Source organism: Bos grunniens, chromosome 4, assembly GCF_055505025.1.
Source record: "Bos grunniens cultivar Pamir isolate PY7600 chromosome 4, Bosgru_T2T1.0, whole genome shotgun sequence".
In the NCBI taxonomy this organism is placed as follows: domain Eukaryota; kingdom Metazoa; phylum Chordata; class Mammalia; order Artiodactyla; family Bovidae; genus Bos; species Bos grunniens.
In genome coordinates, this window is record NC_141168.1 from 29,059,431 (window position 1) to 29,077,618 (window position 18,188).

The 18,188-nt window shown below is 40.2% G+C and overlaps 1 protein-coding gene across 12 annotated transcripts in view; it reads left to right on the forward strand.

Moving 5' to 3' along the window:
* Positions 1-18,188, forward strand: part of GRM8 (glutamate metabotropic receptor 8) — an 868,572-nt gene that overhangs the window by 351,813 nt on the left and 498,571 nt on the right. For all 12 annotated transcript variants that reach the window (XM_086395795.1, XM_086395792.1, XM_086395796.1 and 9 more), the window contains 3 exons: positions 13,028-13,163; positions 13,633-13,787; positions 15,340-15,477. In XM_086395795.1, the coding sequence (XP_086251921.1) occupies positions 13,028-13,163; positions 13,633-13,787; positions 15,340-15,477 (429 nt within the window). The remainder of the gene's footprint in view (positions 1-13,027; positions 13,164-13,632; positions 13,788-15,339; positions 15,478-18,188) is intronic.

The window sequence follows — 18,188 nt, forward strand, 5'->3', positions numbered from 1 at the left end:
TTTTGAATATGCTATCTAGGTTGGTCATAACTTTCCTTCCAAGGAGTAAGCATCTTTTAATTTCATGGCTGCAGTCACCATCTGCAGTGATTTTGGAGCCCAGAAAAATAAAGTTAGCCACTGTTTCCACTGTTTCCCCATCTATTTCCCATGAAGTGACGGGACCAGATGCCAGATCTTCATTTTCTGAATGTTGAGCTTTAAGCCAACTTTTTCACTCTCCACTTTCACTTTCATCAAGAGGCTTTTTAGTTCCTCTTCACTTTCTGCCATAAGGGTGGTGTCATCTGCATATCTGAGGTTATTGAGATTTCTCCCGGCAATCTTGATTCCAGCTTGTGCTTCTTCTAGCCCTCATTTCTCATGATGTACTCTGCATAGACGTTAAATAAACAGGGTGACAATATACAGCCTTGACGTACTCCTTTTCCTATTTGGAACCAGTCTGTTGTTCCATGTCCAGTTTTAACTGTTGCTTCCTGACCTGCGTGCAGGTTTCTCAAGAGGCAGGTCAGGTGGTCTGGTATTCGTATCTCTTTCAGAATTTTCCACAATTTATTGTGATCCACACAGTCAAAGGCTTTGGCATAGTTAATAAAGCAGAAATGGATGTTTTCCTGGAACTCTCTTGGTTTTTTCATGATCCAGTGGATGTTGGCAATTTGATCTCTGGTTCCTAAAACCAGCTTGAACATCTGGAAGTTCACGGTTCATGTATTGCTGAAGCCTGGCTTGGAGAATTTTGAGCATTACTTTACTAGCGTGTGAGATGAGTGCAATTGTGTGGTAGTTTGAGCATTCTTTGGCATTGCCTTTCTTTGGGATTGGAATGAAAATGGACCTTTTCCAGTCCTGTGGCCACTGCTGAGTTTTCCAAATTTGCTGGCATATTGAGTGCAGCACTTTCATAGCATCATCTTTCAGGATTTGAAATAGCTCCACTGGAATTCCATCACCTCCACTAGCTTTGTTCATAGTGATGCTTTCTAAGGCCCACTTGACTTCACATTCCAGGATGTCTGGCTCTGGGTGATTGATCACACCATTGTGATTATATTGGGAGTTCTTAATACTAGCATCCCCTGAATCTTCAGACTGAGGGACAGAGGCGCAGAGATGTCACATAACTTACCCAGTGTAACATAGCTAGTCAGAGAAGGGCTAGGATTTGGAGCCAGGAAGTCTAGCTCTGGGATGGCATCCATAACTGTCACACCACTGTGCCTCTGAGCATATGTTTGGATCTCTGATGAGCTGTGTCCAAGTGGTTGTTTTGTTGCAGGAAGTGGGACCCCTGCCAGAGCCCAAGAGTGTACTCTTCTCTAACACTTGGAAATGAATTGTCCAAAGATACACATGTGCTGAGAAAGCAAAAGACTATTGGAAAGGGGCACACAGGTGGAGAGCAGTAGTATAAGGGAACCCAGGAGAACTGCTCTGCCATGTGGCTTGCAGTCTTGGGTTTTATGGTGATGGGATTAATTTCTGGATTATCTTTGGCCAATCATCCTGACTCAGGGTCCTTTCTGTTGGTGCACACATTGCCCAGCCAAGATGGATTGTAGGAAGAAGGAGTCTGTGAGGCAATAGACATGTGGTATCTCCTTTTGACCTTTTCTGAATTCTTGGTGGTGGTGATTTGTTAGTTCTGTGTTTCTTACCAAGACCTCCTGTCAGAAAGTAACTCATGCACATGGTCACTATGGTGTCTGGTCCGGGTGGGTGGTTCCAGTCAATGTTTCCCAGAACACTTGAGTGGCTAAGTCTTGTCCAGTTCTGCTCCTCTGTCCATGGTGTTCTCCAGCCAAGAAAACTAAGTGGGTTGCATTTCATGACTGCATTCTAGTTTGTGTGGACCTGAGGAACCCAGCCCAGCCCAACCTGCCTCCTGAGCATCAGAAGCTTTGAGTGTCACATGGAGACAGGCAGGAGAGGGACACTCTGAGCCAGTCGTCTCCATTGCCACTTTTAGGGGCCAAATGGGAGCAGCCTGGAGCTTACGCCCCTTCTGCACCAGGATTTTCATTCCCTCATTTCACTGCTCTTCAGAGTGCATTTAAGGATGATGTGGCATTTGATAGACAAAAAATGTTTGGTGGGGCGAGGAGAGATAAGCACAGATTTAAGTGTGATTTTACTGTTTTAATCGATGTTGTTAAAGATAACACTTGCTTCGCTGTGATGTGCGAGATAAATCTTCTCTTTCACAAAGTGCACTTGAACCTGACAAACAGACGCCCTTCTATCACATTGTGCACTTGGCCGCTACGTCCCAGTTGTACCCCACATACGGAGGCGAAAATACTGCTACAAGAGGTGTGATGACACTTGTTCAAACTTTAGAACAAATTTCACAGAACTATCACTAAAGGACCAGTTACATTAGGCCAAATTGTTATTTTACTTATGTGTCCAGAAAGGTGGAAAGAAATGATGTCAAGGATAATTAGTGCAAAGAGTTGTGATATTGTGATTTATAATAAGAAATACATATTTGGTTTTTATCCAGTTTTTGGCATAGAGCTCCTAAAATCCTTGGAATTTACTAAGTGATGAGAGAGATAAAAGTGTCTTTTGTTATGTTAATGAGGTGACTTTGGGAAAGCCCTTTGAGGAGGGGAGACTTGCCAGAAATTGAGTTCAACCCCTGATGCTTATGTCAATAATGCCTATGTAAGGAAGCCTCCATAAAACCTTGAAAGGATGGGATTTGAAGAAGTATGGTTTTTCCAGTAGTCATGTACAGATTCAAGAGTTGGACCATAAAGAAGACTGAGGGCCAAAGAGTTGATGCTTTCCAATTGTAGTGCTGGAGAAGACTCTTGAGAGTCCTTTGGACTGCAAGGAGATCAAACCAGTCAATCCTTAAGGAAATCAACCCTGAACATTTATTGGAAGGACTGATGCTGAAGCTTAAGCTCCAATATTTTGGCCACCTGATGTGAAGAGCTGATTCACTGGAAAAGGCCCTGATGCTGAAAAGATTGAGGGCAGCAGGAGAAGGGGGCAGCAGAGGATGAGATGGCTAGGCAGCATTACTGACTCAACAGACATGAATTTGAGCAAATTCTGGGAGATGATGAAGAAGAGGAAAAGCCTGGTATGGTGTGGTTCATGGTGTTGCAGAGGGTTGGGCATGACTTACCGACTTAACAACCACAACCTAAAGGGTTGGTGAGCTCTTGGAGATTCAGAGACAGCATGGAAGCTCTGTGCCCTTTCCCCACACCTTGCCTGAGCATATCTTGCATCTGGCTGTTCCTGAGTTATATCCTTTTATAATAAACCAGTGATCTAGTAAGTACAGTGTCTCTCTGAATTCTTTGAGCCTCCTAACAAATTAATTGAACCTAAGGAGGGAGTTTTGGGAACCTCTAATCTATAACTGGTTGGTCAGGAGCCAGGTAACAACCTAGGCTTGTGACTGACATCTGAAGTGAGGGAGTTGGGGGGTGCAGTCTTGTATAACCTGGACTCTTATCCTGTGGAATCTGACAATCTCCAGCTAGATAGTTTCAGAAGTGAGTTGAATTGTGGCATACCTTGTTGGTGTCAGAGAATTGCCTGGTGATGGTGGAGAAATTCCTTACCCTGTATGAATTAGAATTAGGACATGGGCACTTTTAAGAGCTAACATATTTCTATTGTCTTTAAGAAACAACCAACCAACCAAACAAAAGAAAAGCTAGTTAATTTGGTTTTGCTCATTGCTATTATTTGGAGATGCATTCATAGGAAATAAGTTAATAATAGTTGACTGACCATATCACATTCTTATTAGGGTCAATTATAAGCCATCTTTTAAGATCAACTGACAATTTTTACCAATCACTTTGTTGTTGTTGTCATTATTCAGTTCCTAAATCATGTCTGACTCTTTTGAGACCCCATGGACTGTAACCTGTCAGAGTCCTCTGTCCATGTAATTTCCTAGGCAAGAATCCTGGAGTGGGTTGCCATTTCCTCCTTCAGAGGTTCTTCCCAACCCAGGGATTGAACCCACATCTTCTGTGTTGCAGGTGGTTTCTTTACCACTGAGCCACCTGGGAATCCCATCACTTTTTTGCCAGTAGCCTTAACTATTGATAAAAGGGTACCTTTGTTGATGTGTTATGTATCAAAACCATTCTTTCACACGGATCTAACAAGTTATATAATCAGAGGCTCAATATGATTTTTTTAGAACTTGACAGAAATTGTAAGCCAACTTGAGACACTGGTAATAATCATGTTGTTTAAAGAAAATCACATTCAATATTCTATATGCAGCTTTGTAAGTAATTTCATTTCTAATAATTTAATCCTCCTGGATTTCCATCACAGTTGGAAGTTGATGCTGTAACATTGTTTCTTGTTTTGTTTTTCTCTTTCTACATTATTAATAGAGATTTTGTTCTTAAAAATAAGCAACAACTAAAAACATGATTCTTTGTCCTCTCGGATTGCTTTAACAAAACTTCTCTGTTGAAATACAGGGAGTTTTATGACCCCAGTTCTTTTGTCTGAATTGGCTACAAGTCCAGTACTGTACTGTTTGGATAGGTTGCCTGTCTTTGTGCAATAAGTCCTCTTTGAAGAGGAACTTTAAAATTAAACAACGGTATTTTATTAATTGTTTGACTTGTACTATTATTTCAGAGATATAATATCTTTGGTTCTCTGTACGTTTAGTTCTTACATATGGTGAGTCCTCTTTCAGAGCCCCATTCAGTGAAGGTTCCTGGTGCCCTTGCCTCGTAGTGTGGCTGCACTATGGGGTGGCCCCGACTGCAAGGCACTTCCTTGACTAATGTATCTACCCCTTTTCCCAGGATGTCCCCCAGCAAGCCACTGATAAATGTGGAAGTATAATGGCCTGTCCTATCTGACCTAATTCAGAGCAACTCTGGAAGGCATTTCAGCCTCAGCATTCCTGGTGGTGCTGGGAATTTGTCATTAGTCCACAGTCAGCTGGACTTCTTCTCTGCCCACTCCGATTTCCATCCCTGGTAGTCTTCCACTGGGCAGAGATCAAGGCAAATATCCATTTCAAACTCCTAAGGTTGCAACAGTATTGTCTTAGCACTCTATAGTCCAGCTTCTTAATAATCTATAGGCAAATATTTAAATAAAAAGAGCCTATGGGTTGTTTCCACAACACTTACTATTTACTGGTTGGCACCATTAATAGATGAATAGTTTTCACCATGCTATTACTCTTTTAAAGAATTAAATTCTAATGTTCAACCCAGATCTTCAAAATACTTATAAAATCCCTCCAAGAGGAGGCTTGAATCCTTCAGGTATGAATTCAGGGATGACAAAGGAGAAGTAAGTCATTTTCTCCATTCTCTCACATTGAAACTGCCCTGATGACATTGTGATGATCTGTAATAGGCGAAAAGTGAAATCTACTCATCTTATTTACTGGCACAGAAAAGCAGGCAATTACCACTTCTCGGAATTTGGGATATTTAATAATATTACACAAATAAAGTTGAGGGTTCAAGATCTTACCTGTTGACAAACTCATGTTTTAGGTCTAAATATCAGCTATCTCTCCTCTCAAGTCTAATGATGATGCTTATCTGGTTAAGATGAGGATGATGATTAACAATATTAATAATGTATTCAATGTAACATTTGTATAGCACTTTATCATATTATCCTTTTCATCCCTAGAAGATCATTTCTATGAATCTTGTCACAGAGATGATGACACTGAGACTTGTTCAAGATCACATAGGTCCGACCCTCAGGTCTTCTGGCCCATATCTGTTTTTCTTCACTTCAACATCTTATTGCACTAGCAAACCAACATATATGTAAAGGACCTTTCGTCTCTTGGACCTGAGACTTTCAGGTACTCACATATGAGATAAAGAGACAAAAATTATGAATGAAATTTTTACAAATTTGCTGTTATTTCAATAAGAACAAATTATTGTGCAATCCCACAGATGAACAAACTAAGGCCAAGGTAATATTCTAATTTATTGTACCGTGATAAAAACTATTTTGGGTGCCATATGCCACATCAGTGAAAGCTTCCTATGAGTTAAAATTTTAATTTTTTTTTTTTTTTTTTACTTTTTGTGTGCCACTTTTAATCACTTTTAAAAATAAGGATATATTTTTACGTATCCTGTGTTTTCCTACTTGACTGAGAGGTGTCTGAGGTCAGAAATGTCTCACTTCTGTTTATACCAGCAGTGTCTCTTGTCTTACATTTATTTATTCAAAACATATTCACTGAAATCTGTATGTGCCAAGCACCGTGATAGGTAGTGAGAAGTATGGTGGTCAGTGTGAAAGCCAAGATTCAGTAGTCATGGAACATACAGTCTAAGGTGAAAAAAAAAGATAACAGAATTTTAAAAATATACAATTATTGTGGTTGCTACAGTCAAAGGTGATGTGGAAGACTGGAGGCCTCAGAAAAATTTTCCTGAGGACCTGCATTCACAGGGGCAATTGGAAAGATTTGGGGATGGACTAGTTAAATACTTAAGTTTAAATCAGTTCTATAATCTGCATGAGTTCTAAGTATTTTAACTTTGTTCTTAATGCTCAATAGAAGGACTGCATTTGTGTAGCTATTGATTCAGTTTATAAGGGGTGACCTGCTGTGTCTTTTGAATGTCTTTAAATTTACTTTATCTTATTCATCAGTCATGGATATCCATGAAACCATTAAGTCACAAGTATAGTCAGTTGTGGATGGGCAAGATGATGGAAAAAGTCTCGGAGTCACAAGATGTGGCTTTGAAACTGGGTTTCAAACTCTTGCCAGCGGTTGACACCCCTATTTCTCAGTTTCCTCATCAAAATTATGGTGATAATACCAAGGTTAGAGTCCTTTCCCTAGGACTATGGAGGTACAGAATGCATGAGACTGGGAAGGAGTGCTCAAGTGAAGTGTGTTGGAGAGTGTATGTAAAATGCTCAGCTCAACAAATGATCTTTTAATTATCACTAAATAATCAAAGGGAAAACATTTACACAGGTGAGGAAATCAGACAGGGAATTCTAGAAGGCAGCCAATTATAAATTCTTCTGTACAACAGTCTTTTCCTAAGTGCTAAGCTTTAAAAATTATTTCTTGCTAAACTGGGGACACCTGCAGAACAGGGAATTTAGAGTCCCTGTAATTGTACACAATCACTCTTCCAGAGTGGGGTATGAAGAAATAGATGGAATAGACATGCTTTGCTGCAGGAGAGCTCCTCTTCCACACTTTAGGAATCTAGATCAAATCAGAGAGTCTCTTTTAAAATTGAAACAATTGATAATGAATATTGTAGGAAAACACATCTTTGATAAAGCCTGAATGTTTGACTAAATTTTACTGTATTTTAACCAAACACTAACAGTATACGATGACCTCTTCTTATATAGTTTTAAATAGTCAAGATTATTTGAGGTGGTGATTTACGGTCATTTGTTACTGCAATTGATCTGACCTTATGCAATATTTTCTTAGCAGTAGATCATTTTATGTTTTTATCTGGCTTTTCTGACGTGTCCATCTTGTCATTCAGTTATAAGACTGTTGCAGGCAGAATGGAGACAGAAAGTCCTTAGCTCTGGAAACACAGTAGACCATGGGTACTTATGAATGGACTGTGTGGCTTTTTGACTGATGTGAAGATAGAAGTTGTGACTGAGTTTCAAGGCTAAGAAAAGGAATATTAGTTTTCTAACGCCAATTATTTGAGAGTAATTCATTCCACAATAAAATGACCATAAAGCACAAAGCAGCATAATGCCTTTGGGGTGCACGTTCTTTGTAAGGATTTGCTCTGCTGAGATAAATTACTTGTGCAGTTCCTCTTTCTAGAAAGATACAAATTGACCAGGCTCACAAATAAAAGGTGAAGTGAAGGAATAAAAAAATATAGACTAATGTAAAATTCCAACTTGACTGATTTTGAATGAACAGAAATGTTCAATGGATCTGTAGTAAATGACTAAATGAGTGAATTCAGACTAAACCATAAGTCTGGATTGCCTGTTTGCCTCATCTGAAAAAAATCATAATTAAAATTTTCTGGCCTTCATTTCTTCTGGTTATGGAGTCAGAGTTAATCTCAGGATGATACTTAAGATATGGCATGTCTTTAATGGGATCCTTAAGTAATTAGAACAATTTTCTTAAAAGTGCAGTCATGTTTTGAAACAGCTATTGTTCCCCAGAGAGTGTTACAGTTTGGATCTTACATTTCTATGGTTACTTCATGTTTCCACTCACCACAGTTCTTTATTTGATTTTTACACACATTATGCAGTTTTCAAGTAATCCCTAGACTTTGTCCCAAAAGTTTTCTCCTCAAAACATGTAATCACTCCTTTCCGGTCTCATTCCTAGCTCCTGTCCTGCTGGTGGGTTTTCAGAACTCTGTCATTAACCTTTTCCTGTTATTGATTTAAATATTCTCTGACTGATGACTTAATTCCCAACACTTCAATTACTACTGTGTCTGCAAGGCAATGGCACCCCACTCCAGTACTTTTGCCTGGAAAATCCCATGGACAGAGGAGCCTGGTGGGCTGCAGTCCATGGGGTTGCTAGGAGTCAGACACGACTGAGCGACTTCACTTTCACTTTTCACTTTCATGCATTGGAGAAGGAAATGGCAACCCACTCCAGTGTTCTTGCCTGGAGAATCCCAGGGACAGAGGAGCCTGGTGGGCTGCCGTCTATGGGGTCGCACAGAGTCGGACACGACTGAAGCGACTTAGCAGCAGCAGCAGCAGCAGCAGCAGCAGCAGCTGCTGCATCTAACAACATTGTGGTTACCACTCCCTGCTTTCTCCTTAGCTCCAGACTCATTGTTTCCATTTCAGTTTTCCATGGGTACTTTGAAAACCACTGGTTCTGAATCAAACTCATCAAGTCTGCCCCTCTTGTATTTCCTACTTGTTTAATGATGTCATCACAGAAAAGTGAAAAAGTGAAAGTGAAGTCGCTCAGTTGTGTCAGACTCTTTGCGACCCCATGAACTGTAACCCACCAGGTTCCTCCATCCATGGAATTTTCCAGGCAAGAGTACTGGAGTGGGTTGCCATTTCCTTTTCCAGGGGATCTTTCTGACCCAGTGATCAAACCTGGGTCTCCCGCATTGCAAGCAGACGCTCTACCATCTGAGCCTCCAGGGAAGCCCCACAGAAACCAGTCACAAAGGCCAAAACCTTAGAGTCGTGCTTAATGGTTTCCTACCACTGCACTACCTTGATCAAATTAATACAACCTAAATATTCAGTTGGCCAAAAAAATTTGATCGGGATTTTCTGTAAGATGTTATGGGGAAACCCAAATGAACTTTTTTGCCAACCCAGTATATACAATTTTTATTTGCCAGGCATGTTTCAGTAAAGGTGGGAAAAATATTACAAAGCCCCACTGATTCTAATTCCAATTTTCACTGTCCACCTGTCTCTGGTGACTCAGACAGTAAAGAGTCTGCCTGCAATGCAGGAGATCCAGGTTTGATCCCTGGGTTGGGAAGATCCCCTGGAGAAGGTAATAGCAATCCACTCTACTATTCTCACCTGGAGAATTCTGTGGAAGGAGGAGCTTGGCAAGCTACAGTCCTTGGGGTTGCAAAGTGTCAGACACGACTGAGCACTCATACACCTGCCCTTCCAGGTGTATGATACTGACGGTATCACCCTAGTCATCATTCCCTGTTGCCTGTCCTAGTAACTTCCTAACTGGGATCATGGCCTCCTGTTCTTTCCACTCCAGGTTGCCCTCTTACATCACTTAGTGGTCCTCATTCATTTTTCTTCCATGAAATGCCATGGTCATAGAAAAGACACTCCTGTGTGCTACTGAAAATTAGGCACCTTCATTACTCATAATCTTGCACAGGTCTTGAATGACATGCATGACCTGGATCCCATCTACCTCTCATCTTTGTCTCATACTTCTCTTCATTCATTAACTCCACTGGTTCTTTCCTGCCTTTTTCCACTCGATTCTCTCCCCTTCTCTTTTCTTTCTGAACTTAATGGAGAGATACCAACTTTAGGGACACTTTCCCTCAATATAAATTAAATGTCCTTGCTCTTCCTTGTAGGGCATGCCATAACTTATATACTTACTTGGTGGTTTGTTTTGCATTAAGCCTGTTTTACCCATAATATTTCTTTTTTTTTGCACAAACTTCATATTTTTAAAATTCCTATAGAAAGTACAAGGAGATTTCCTTCCTAAACTCTGGTAAGAGTTTTATTCACCATTATAATATGGTTTTATTCACCATTAAAATATGTCCATTTTATTCACCATTATAAATCCATATCTCCCGCATGGTGTCTGGCAGATAGTGAAAGTGTTAGTCCCTCAGTCATATCTGACTCTTTGCGACCCCATGGACTGTAGCCCATCAGGCTCCTCTGTCCATGGAATTCTCCAGGCAATAATACTGAAGTGGGTAACCATTCCCTTCTCCACATGATCTTCCCAACCCAGGGATCGAACCCAGGTCTCCCGCATTGCAGGCAGGTTCTTTATCATCTGAGCCACCAGGGAAGCCCCATAAATATTTACTAAAGGAATGAATCAATCATCACAACTATTTTGGACATATCAGTAGGTTAACTACTTACAGGCTCAGTCTATGGCTTGTAGGCAATTCTTAGCACTGAAGAGCAGAGTGTAGGGTTAGTGAAGGTACTGCTGTTGCAAGGATAATTTTAGCAGTGTTCTAACTTTTACAGAGAATAACCTTCAGTCCTGTGGCACTGTTAATCATACGGCATTGTCACATATATTAAATCAGATCACAACACACTGGACACCCATTGTGTGGCTACCACGTGGTTCCTCTTTGTTTGGCTACCTGAAGTTTCTTCCTAAAACACATAGCTCATCATGTAATTCTCCTGCTTATGAACTTTCTGTGGGTTCCTAGCCTTTTCAATATAAAACCCAAATTATTTGGCCTAACAAAGTCATTGTCAAGCTGGACCTGTTCATTCTTTCCAACCTCAACCCCAGACAGTCATGATCCAACAAGGTTCTTTCACACCTTGGCTTCTACCAGAAAGGTCCCAGTTTTGTCCCTGTGCGTATGTATATTTCCCATTTAAAATCTAGCTCTCTCAAGCACTTGAGTTACTCCCTCCTCTGTGTTCCCGAACTGTGGTATAGTCTCTTCATCCTAAAATCATTACATGCTCCATGATAATTTATTGGAATGCCCCTTTCCCAGACTAGCTGGCAACTGTCGGGTTAGACTGGGCATTCCCAGTGTCCAGCCAGATGCATGGCATATAATGGCACCCTGCAATGTTTGAGTAACTGAATGCATTGTCAATTGTGTGGAAGCAAAAATACCTTGCTTGTTGAAGCCATGCTGTAAATAAATGGTGATTTTCTTCTCAAGTGACTCAAAAAGTATGTTCAAACCATAATGCAATTGAAACATCTTGCTGATGTCACTTTTTCTCTTTATATTAGAATATGTTACCTCGACACCACTACGTAGACCAGAGGAAAACTCCTTCTTTTCCTCCTATCCCAGCCCATCAGCAAAGGGCAGAGATATTTTCTACATTTTTCTTTCTGGCCTCTCATTGCCTTAAGATGAGAAACCAAAAGAAGTGTTCTTCCTTTTTTGGTCTGTGAGTTGGATGATTCAGTTCAGTTGCTTGGTCGTGTCCAACTCTTTGAGACCCCATGGACTGCAGCACTCCAGGCTTCCCTGTCCTTCACCAACTCGTGGAGCTTGCTCAGACTCATATCCATCGAGTCAGTGATGCCATCCAACCATCTCATCCTCTGTCGTCCCCTTCTCCTCCTGCCTTCAATGTTTCCCAGAATCAGGGTCTTTTCAAATGTTTAGTTCTTTGCATCAAGTGGCCAAAGTATTGGAGCTTCAGCTTCAGCGTCAGTCCTTCCAATGAATATTCAGGACTGATTTCCTTTAGGATGGACTGGTTGGATCTCCTTGCAGTCCAAGGGACTCTCAAGAATCTTCTTCAACACCACAGTTCAAAAGCATCAGTTCCTCAGTGCTCAGCTTTCATTATAGTCCAGCCCTTACATTCATACATGACAACTGGAAAAATCATAGCTTTGACTAGACAGACCTTTGTTGGCAAAGTAACGTCTCTGCTTTTCAATACGCTGTCCGGGTTGGTCATAGCTTTTCTTCCAAGGAGCAAGCATCTTTTAATTTCATGGCTGCAGTCACCATCTGCAGTGATATTGGAGCCCCGCAAAATAAAGTCTCTCACTGTTTCCATTGTTTCCCCATCTATTTGCCATGAGTTGGATGGAATTTCTGCCATTCTGATTTTCATGGTGGAGAAATATGTCAACTGAGTGCTTGTGTCTTTGAAAGTTGACTTGTGTCTCAAATAATCTTGAAGACCATTTGTCTCATAACATATTATGTTTTTGCATAAGTTTCTTGCTACAATACTATGAGCTAAAAAAAGGAAATTAACTTTAAAAGAGGTCTACTGATAAATGTGAGTTCGATCCCTGGGTTAGGAAGGTCCTCTGGAGTAGGAAATGGTAACCCATTCCAGTATTCTTGCTTGGAAAATTCCATGGACAGTGGATCCTGGTGGGTCCATGGGGTCACAAAATAAGTTAGCAAAAGGACCTTCTTATATTTATCACAGGAAGTCTCACCTATAAGACATATTCATACCTTTTTTTTTTTTTTAAATCAAAGCACTTGTCCTTGGACTTATGTTAAATGAATTAAAACAGCCTTTCTTTCCACTCTTTCTCTCCTGTCCTACATCTTGTGCACTTTGATTTTTTTTTTAAGGACATTCACAAAATTAATGTTTAAACTTGAAAACAAATACCTGATGTGTGATTAAGTCACTGATGTCATTCATTTGATATATATATACATATTTGGATGCAAAACATCCTGATTGCTTTTAAATAGGTGAGAATGACAGATATTTTGAGAAACAATATCCATTACTGAGTCATGTGTTTCTATAAAGTAGCTAACCTCATTAAGTGTGTTAAGTAAATGTCTTTTCTGAATCACTTTCTCTCTCTCTCTTTAAATAGGTGGTGTTTGCATTGCTCAATCACAGAAAATTCCACGTGAACCAAGACCTGGAGAATTTGAAAAAATTATCAAGCGCCTGCTAGAAACACCTAATGCTCGGGCAGTAATTATGTTTGCTAATGAAGATGACATCAGGTACTGACTGATATTCTTCCTCATTTAGGATCATATTTGCACCCCACATCCTTTTTCTAATATATTTCATGTTCAGTGTAGAATCTAGTAAGATTTCACAAGAATTGTAGCATTCTTATGCAAGTACAGACTGCCTTCTGCTACATAGAAACAGCAGCCTTCTGGTTTCTCAATCTGAAATGTTTATCGAGTAAAATCCGGGGACTGAAAAGAAATGAGACAAACAACAGTGACAGACAGAATAATGTGAATGAGGTTAAGAATAAGGCTAATTATCAGGCACTGGACTTAAAGTCTCCAATTTATTTCTTTTAGGAGATGTTAAAACTCAGGCAGTTAGAGTGATTGACTTGTTGTTTAATGGTGACCTACTGAGTGTTGATGACTTGATACAGCAGGTCTTGTAACATTCACATGTATAGAGTTTCTTGGTAAATGTGGTGTGTTTTGTTTGTTCTTATTCTCATAGGAGGATACTGGAAGCAGCAAAAAAATTAAACCAAAGTGGGCATTTTCTCTGGATTGGCTCCGATAGTTGGGGATCCAAAATAGCACCTGTTTATCAACAGGAGGAAATTGCAGAAGGGGCTGTGACAATTTTACCCAAAAGAGCATCAATTGATGGTAAGAATGCACCATAGAGAACTGGTTTTATTCTAACTGAATCTAAACTCAAAAGCAAAATCAGAGTATTAGCATATGATGAAATGCATCCATTATTTTATGACTCTGGATAAAATTTGTAGCACTGATGGAAGAATTACCAAGACAGTAATTAAGTATGTAAGTAATTAAGTAAGTAATTTAAGTTAGCACATTATATATTTTTTAAATTAGAAAAGATATCCACAAGACATTTTTTTAAGGAGCACTGTTGTTGGCCTTAGATATCTCCATGATGTTAGCAGTTGCCCTCTAAGTTTGCAGATATCCATGGACATACACAGCAGTTATAGCATTGTTGGAAGGATAGTGTTTGCTTTATAGCAAATTAAGGTATGATGCTGGTTTGACTCTATGGATAAATGAATGGCAACAGAAGAGGTGACACATCCTTGAAAAGCAGTCTGTCTCCCAAATATCTTTTCTAGTGATCTTGACAGTGACTAAAATTCCTACCTTTGCCATTATCTGTTGGAACAAGGCATTATTTCCAGTTTTAATCTCATGTTTATCGATCAAAGCTCAATTGGAAATTGAAAGAAATATTAAAATCAGAGAAGTAGTCAGTTGACAAATGTTGGTATATTGGAGGTTTTGTTTTGGTTTTTAATGTATGCTGTTCAAAAGATCATTTCATCAATGTGTAAGAGTGTATGTATTAAAGAGAGAATAATGACAAACTAAGGGCTTCTCTGGTAGCTTGGGCGTAAAAAGTCTGCCTGCCAATGGAGGAGATGCAAGTTTGATCCCTGGGTCTGGAAGATCCCCTGAAGAAGGAAATGACAACCCATTCCAGTGTTCTTCCTTCAATGAGGTGGTTACCTGATCAGACTGACACTTTAGCTTATTACCTAGGACTCTAGAAGATTGGGTGCTTCCCAAGTGGCTCATTGGTAAAGAATCCGCCTGCCAAGCAGGAGATATAGGTTCAATTCTTGGGTTGGGAAGATCCCCTGGAGAAGGAAATGGTAGCCCATTTAAGTATTCTTGCCTGGGAAGTCCCATTGAGAGGAGCCTGGCAGGCTACAGTCCATGTGGTTGCAAAAAAACCAGAAAGTTACCTTAGTAGTGATTGGTTTACTGAGTTAGCTGAAAAGGGAACATCCAGATCAGATAAATCTTCAGGTGAGTAGAAGCACAGAAATCCAGAACATAGACCCCTACTAGGGGAAAGAGAGGAGAAAAAGTCTGAGTTTGTTCTAAATATTCAGCATGAGGTCACTGGTTGCTGCCACTGGGAGACATAGAGGAGAGGAGGAAGTGGTGGAGATGACACCCAGTCTGCTGTGCATGCCTGAACGGCAAATGGTGGGAGTAGAGACACTGTCCTTTGATCTCCATTGATTCTTGCCACAGGGATAGCCTTATTTCTGGGTTATTGGTCCTCCCCCATGTGTTATATGTATTTTTTCATGCAATGATCATAACATAATATAATATATATTCAAATTTCTGATAGTACATGGTTTTGATTTTGAAAAAAATATTTTCATACCTTTCTTCTTTAAAATAGGGTTTGATCGATACTTTAGAAGCCGAACTCTTGCCAATAATCGAAGAAATGTATGGTTTGCAGAATTCTGGGAGGAGAATTTTGGATGCAAGTTGGGATCACATGGAAAAAGGAACAGTCATATAAAGAAATGTACAGGTAACCATTTAAATGTTTTCCTTGGCGCATTTGTGTTTGTCATTACCTGAGAAATGAAGCTTTTCTATGTGGATAGTAATGGCAACATCTTCTACCTCCTTGGATCTCTTGTTACAGTTTCTCAGCAGGGCTGAGCTTCCATTGATCATTCAACAAACTTAACCTTGCACATTGGTTCTTGCCGTCAATGAACAAGTATTTATTGAGCATGTGCCATGCTGGAGTATTTCAGTTCTGTTTTTTTTTTTTTTTTAATTATGGGTATCTACTTTAGACAAAGTACTTTTTTAGGTTTGGTAGGATATTGACAAACAAACAAGACATGATTTTGTTTGCCAGGAGTTCAAAATATAGTCAGGATGACAGATGATAACAAATTGTGCTGACAGTGCTTTTCAACTATTTCAATCCATGTCCCCCATATCCTGCATAGCTCTAGCAGCTATGGTTTTTTGATGCTCTACTTTCTGTATTTTGTACATAAAAATAACAGTGATATTAAATATACATTTTTTGAATGTTAGAATTTAACTTTTTATTTGAAGATAACATGACTGTATATGTGGAAACATCTATGGAATTTTAAAAGTTACTTAGAACTAAGCAGTACATTTAGTAGGATCAATACAAGATAGAAGGTCTGTATAAACATACCTTTTAAATCCATTTATGGATATTCGTGGATGTATTTATATACCCATTTATATATATTAGAAACTAACACATGGAAAATGAAATATGTACAGCATAATTAAAAAGAACATAAAAAGGGATAATTTTAATAAACATACATCTCTTCTATACTAAGATCTACACTGAATGAGCATCTTATAACCAGACATTCCTCTCTTGCTTTCCCCTTGACCCACACATTTTGATATGATCTCCTTTCCCTCTATTTAGTTCCTTTGGAAATAGGTTTTCAAATAAAGATATAATCTGAGAAGGGCTAGAGCAGCCCTATAAATGGAGCAAGGATAGGGATGTGGAGAGGGGGTGCCCCAGTGGAGGGAACTGACTTCCAGGAGCTGGAGTAAGTGAAGTGAGACAAAGTTCATTCTTGTAGGTCTTACATTTGAGTTTGAAGAGTCACTAAATAAGTAAATGTATAAAGGAACAGAGACTTCCAGATGCTGAGATGTGCCTTGAAGAAATACAACAGAGTAAATGTAGAAAGGGTGACCAGGTGGTCTCAGGAAGGAGGAGGAAAGGCAGCAATTACTATCCTTTGGTTAAGATGCTTTGCCAAGGAGCTAACATTTGAGACCAGACATAAATGGCAAGGGACTTCTTTCATGGCTCAGACGGTAAAGAATCTGCCTGCAATTCAGGAGACCTGAGTTTAATCCCTGGGTTGGGAAGATCCCCTGGAGGAGGGCATGGCAATCCACTCCAGTATACTTGCTGGAGGATCCCCATGGACAGAGGAGCCTGGCAGACTACATTCCATGGGGTCACAAAGCACTGGACATGATTGAGTGACTAAGCACATGAATGGCAAGAGTCCTCAGCCATGTGAAAATATGAGAGCAGCCCATTCTAGGATCTAGCACAAGCCTCTTGAGTTTAAGGTAAAGAAAACAAAAAATAAAAGGTCAAGGAGGCCAGAGTAATTGAGACTGAGTGTGGGAGTGAGAGCAGAAGAGGATTGGGACAGGCCAGCTCATGCAGGGCTCTGGGGTTCTTCCTAGAGGCTCCAGAACTGGGGATTAGGGCCTTTATTCTACCTGTAGGGTAGAAGTAAATAAGGCTTTTCATTTAGGACATTGCTCAGATACTTGTTTCAGAAAGATTCCTCTGACAGAAGTGTAGGGAGGGTTGGAGATCAGGGGAGAGAAAAGAGAAAGGTAAGTCAGCGTCCATCCCAGAGCCCCAGTGGTGGACAGTCTCAGCCTCATGAGATGTGCTAGTTAGGGATGGAACACAGAGTATAGAGATCCTAGTAGGTAGCATTTACAGGACATGGTGAGTGCTGAATGCCCTGGGGGTGGTGGTGAGTGACGGAGGTTCTGAATGATAAATCTCTGCCGGCTAAGTCTAGGAAAACTTCTTAACCGAAAAAACAGCAAGAATGGTAATGGACTATTGGAAGGACTAACTGGAATTGGGTTCTGAACTCGCCCCATGGAATTGCCCAGCAGGTGGCACCTAAGGTTTGAGACCCTGCCTAGTGTAAGACACTAGAAATGCAGATTAGGTAGTAGTAGATGGAGGAGACCTGGAAGTTAAAAGACAAGGGCAGAGATGCAGTTACCAGGGAAAATTGAGCAGAGATGAGGGATAACAACCTAACCCTCTAGGGGAGGAACCAGAAGAAGAAATTAAGCATTGCGGGTTGGGGAAGGAGACGTACTGGGAGTCAGGAGAGGAGTTAGGGTGCATGCATGTTCAGTGCTACAGAGAGGTGTGGTTGAAGGACAGAAGTTTGATGGAGACTCAGATGGTGAGGATGGTGAGGGCTGGAGATAGAAATGGAATAGAAGTAGAGGGAAGAATGCTTTTTTAAAAGAAGTTTAGCAGAAAAACAAAGTAGCAATGATGGGAGAACTTGAGAAAAAGCAGAGTTACAGAAATTTCTTTAGGGGAGGGCATCTAATTTAAGCATATTTTCAGATAAACATGGTGGTGGGAAGGAATGTCAAGGGACTTCCCTGGTGGTTAGGTAGTTAAGACTTCCCTTTCCGATGCAGGGAATGTAGGTTCAATCCCTG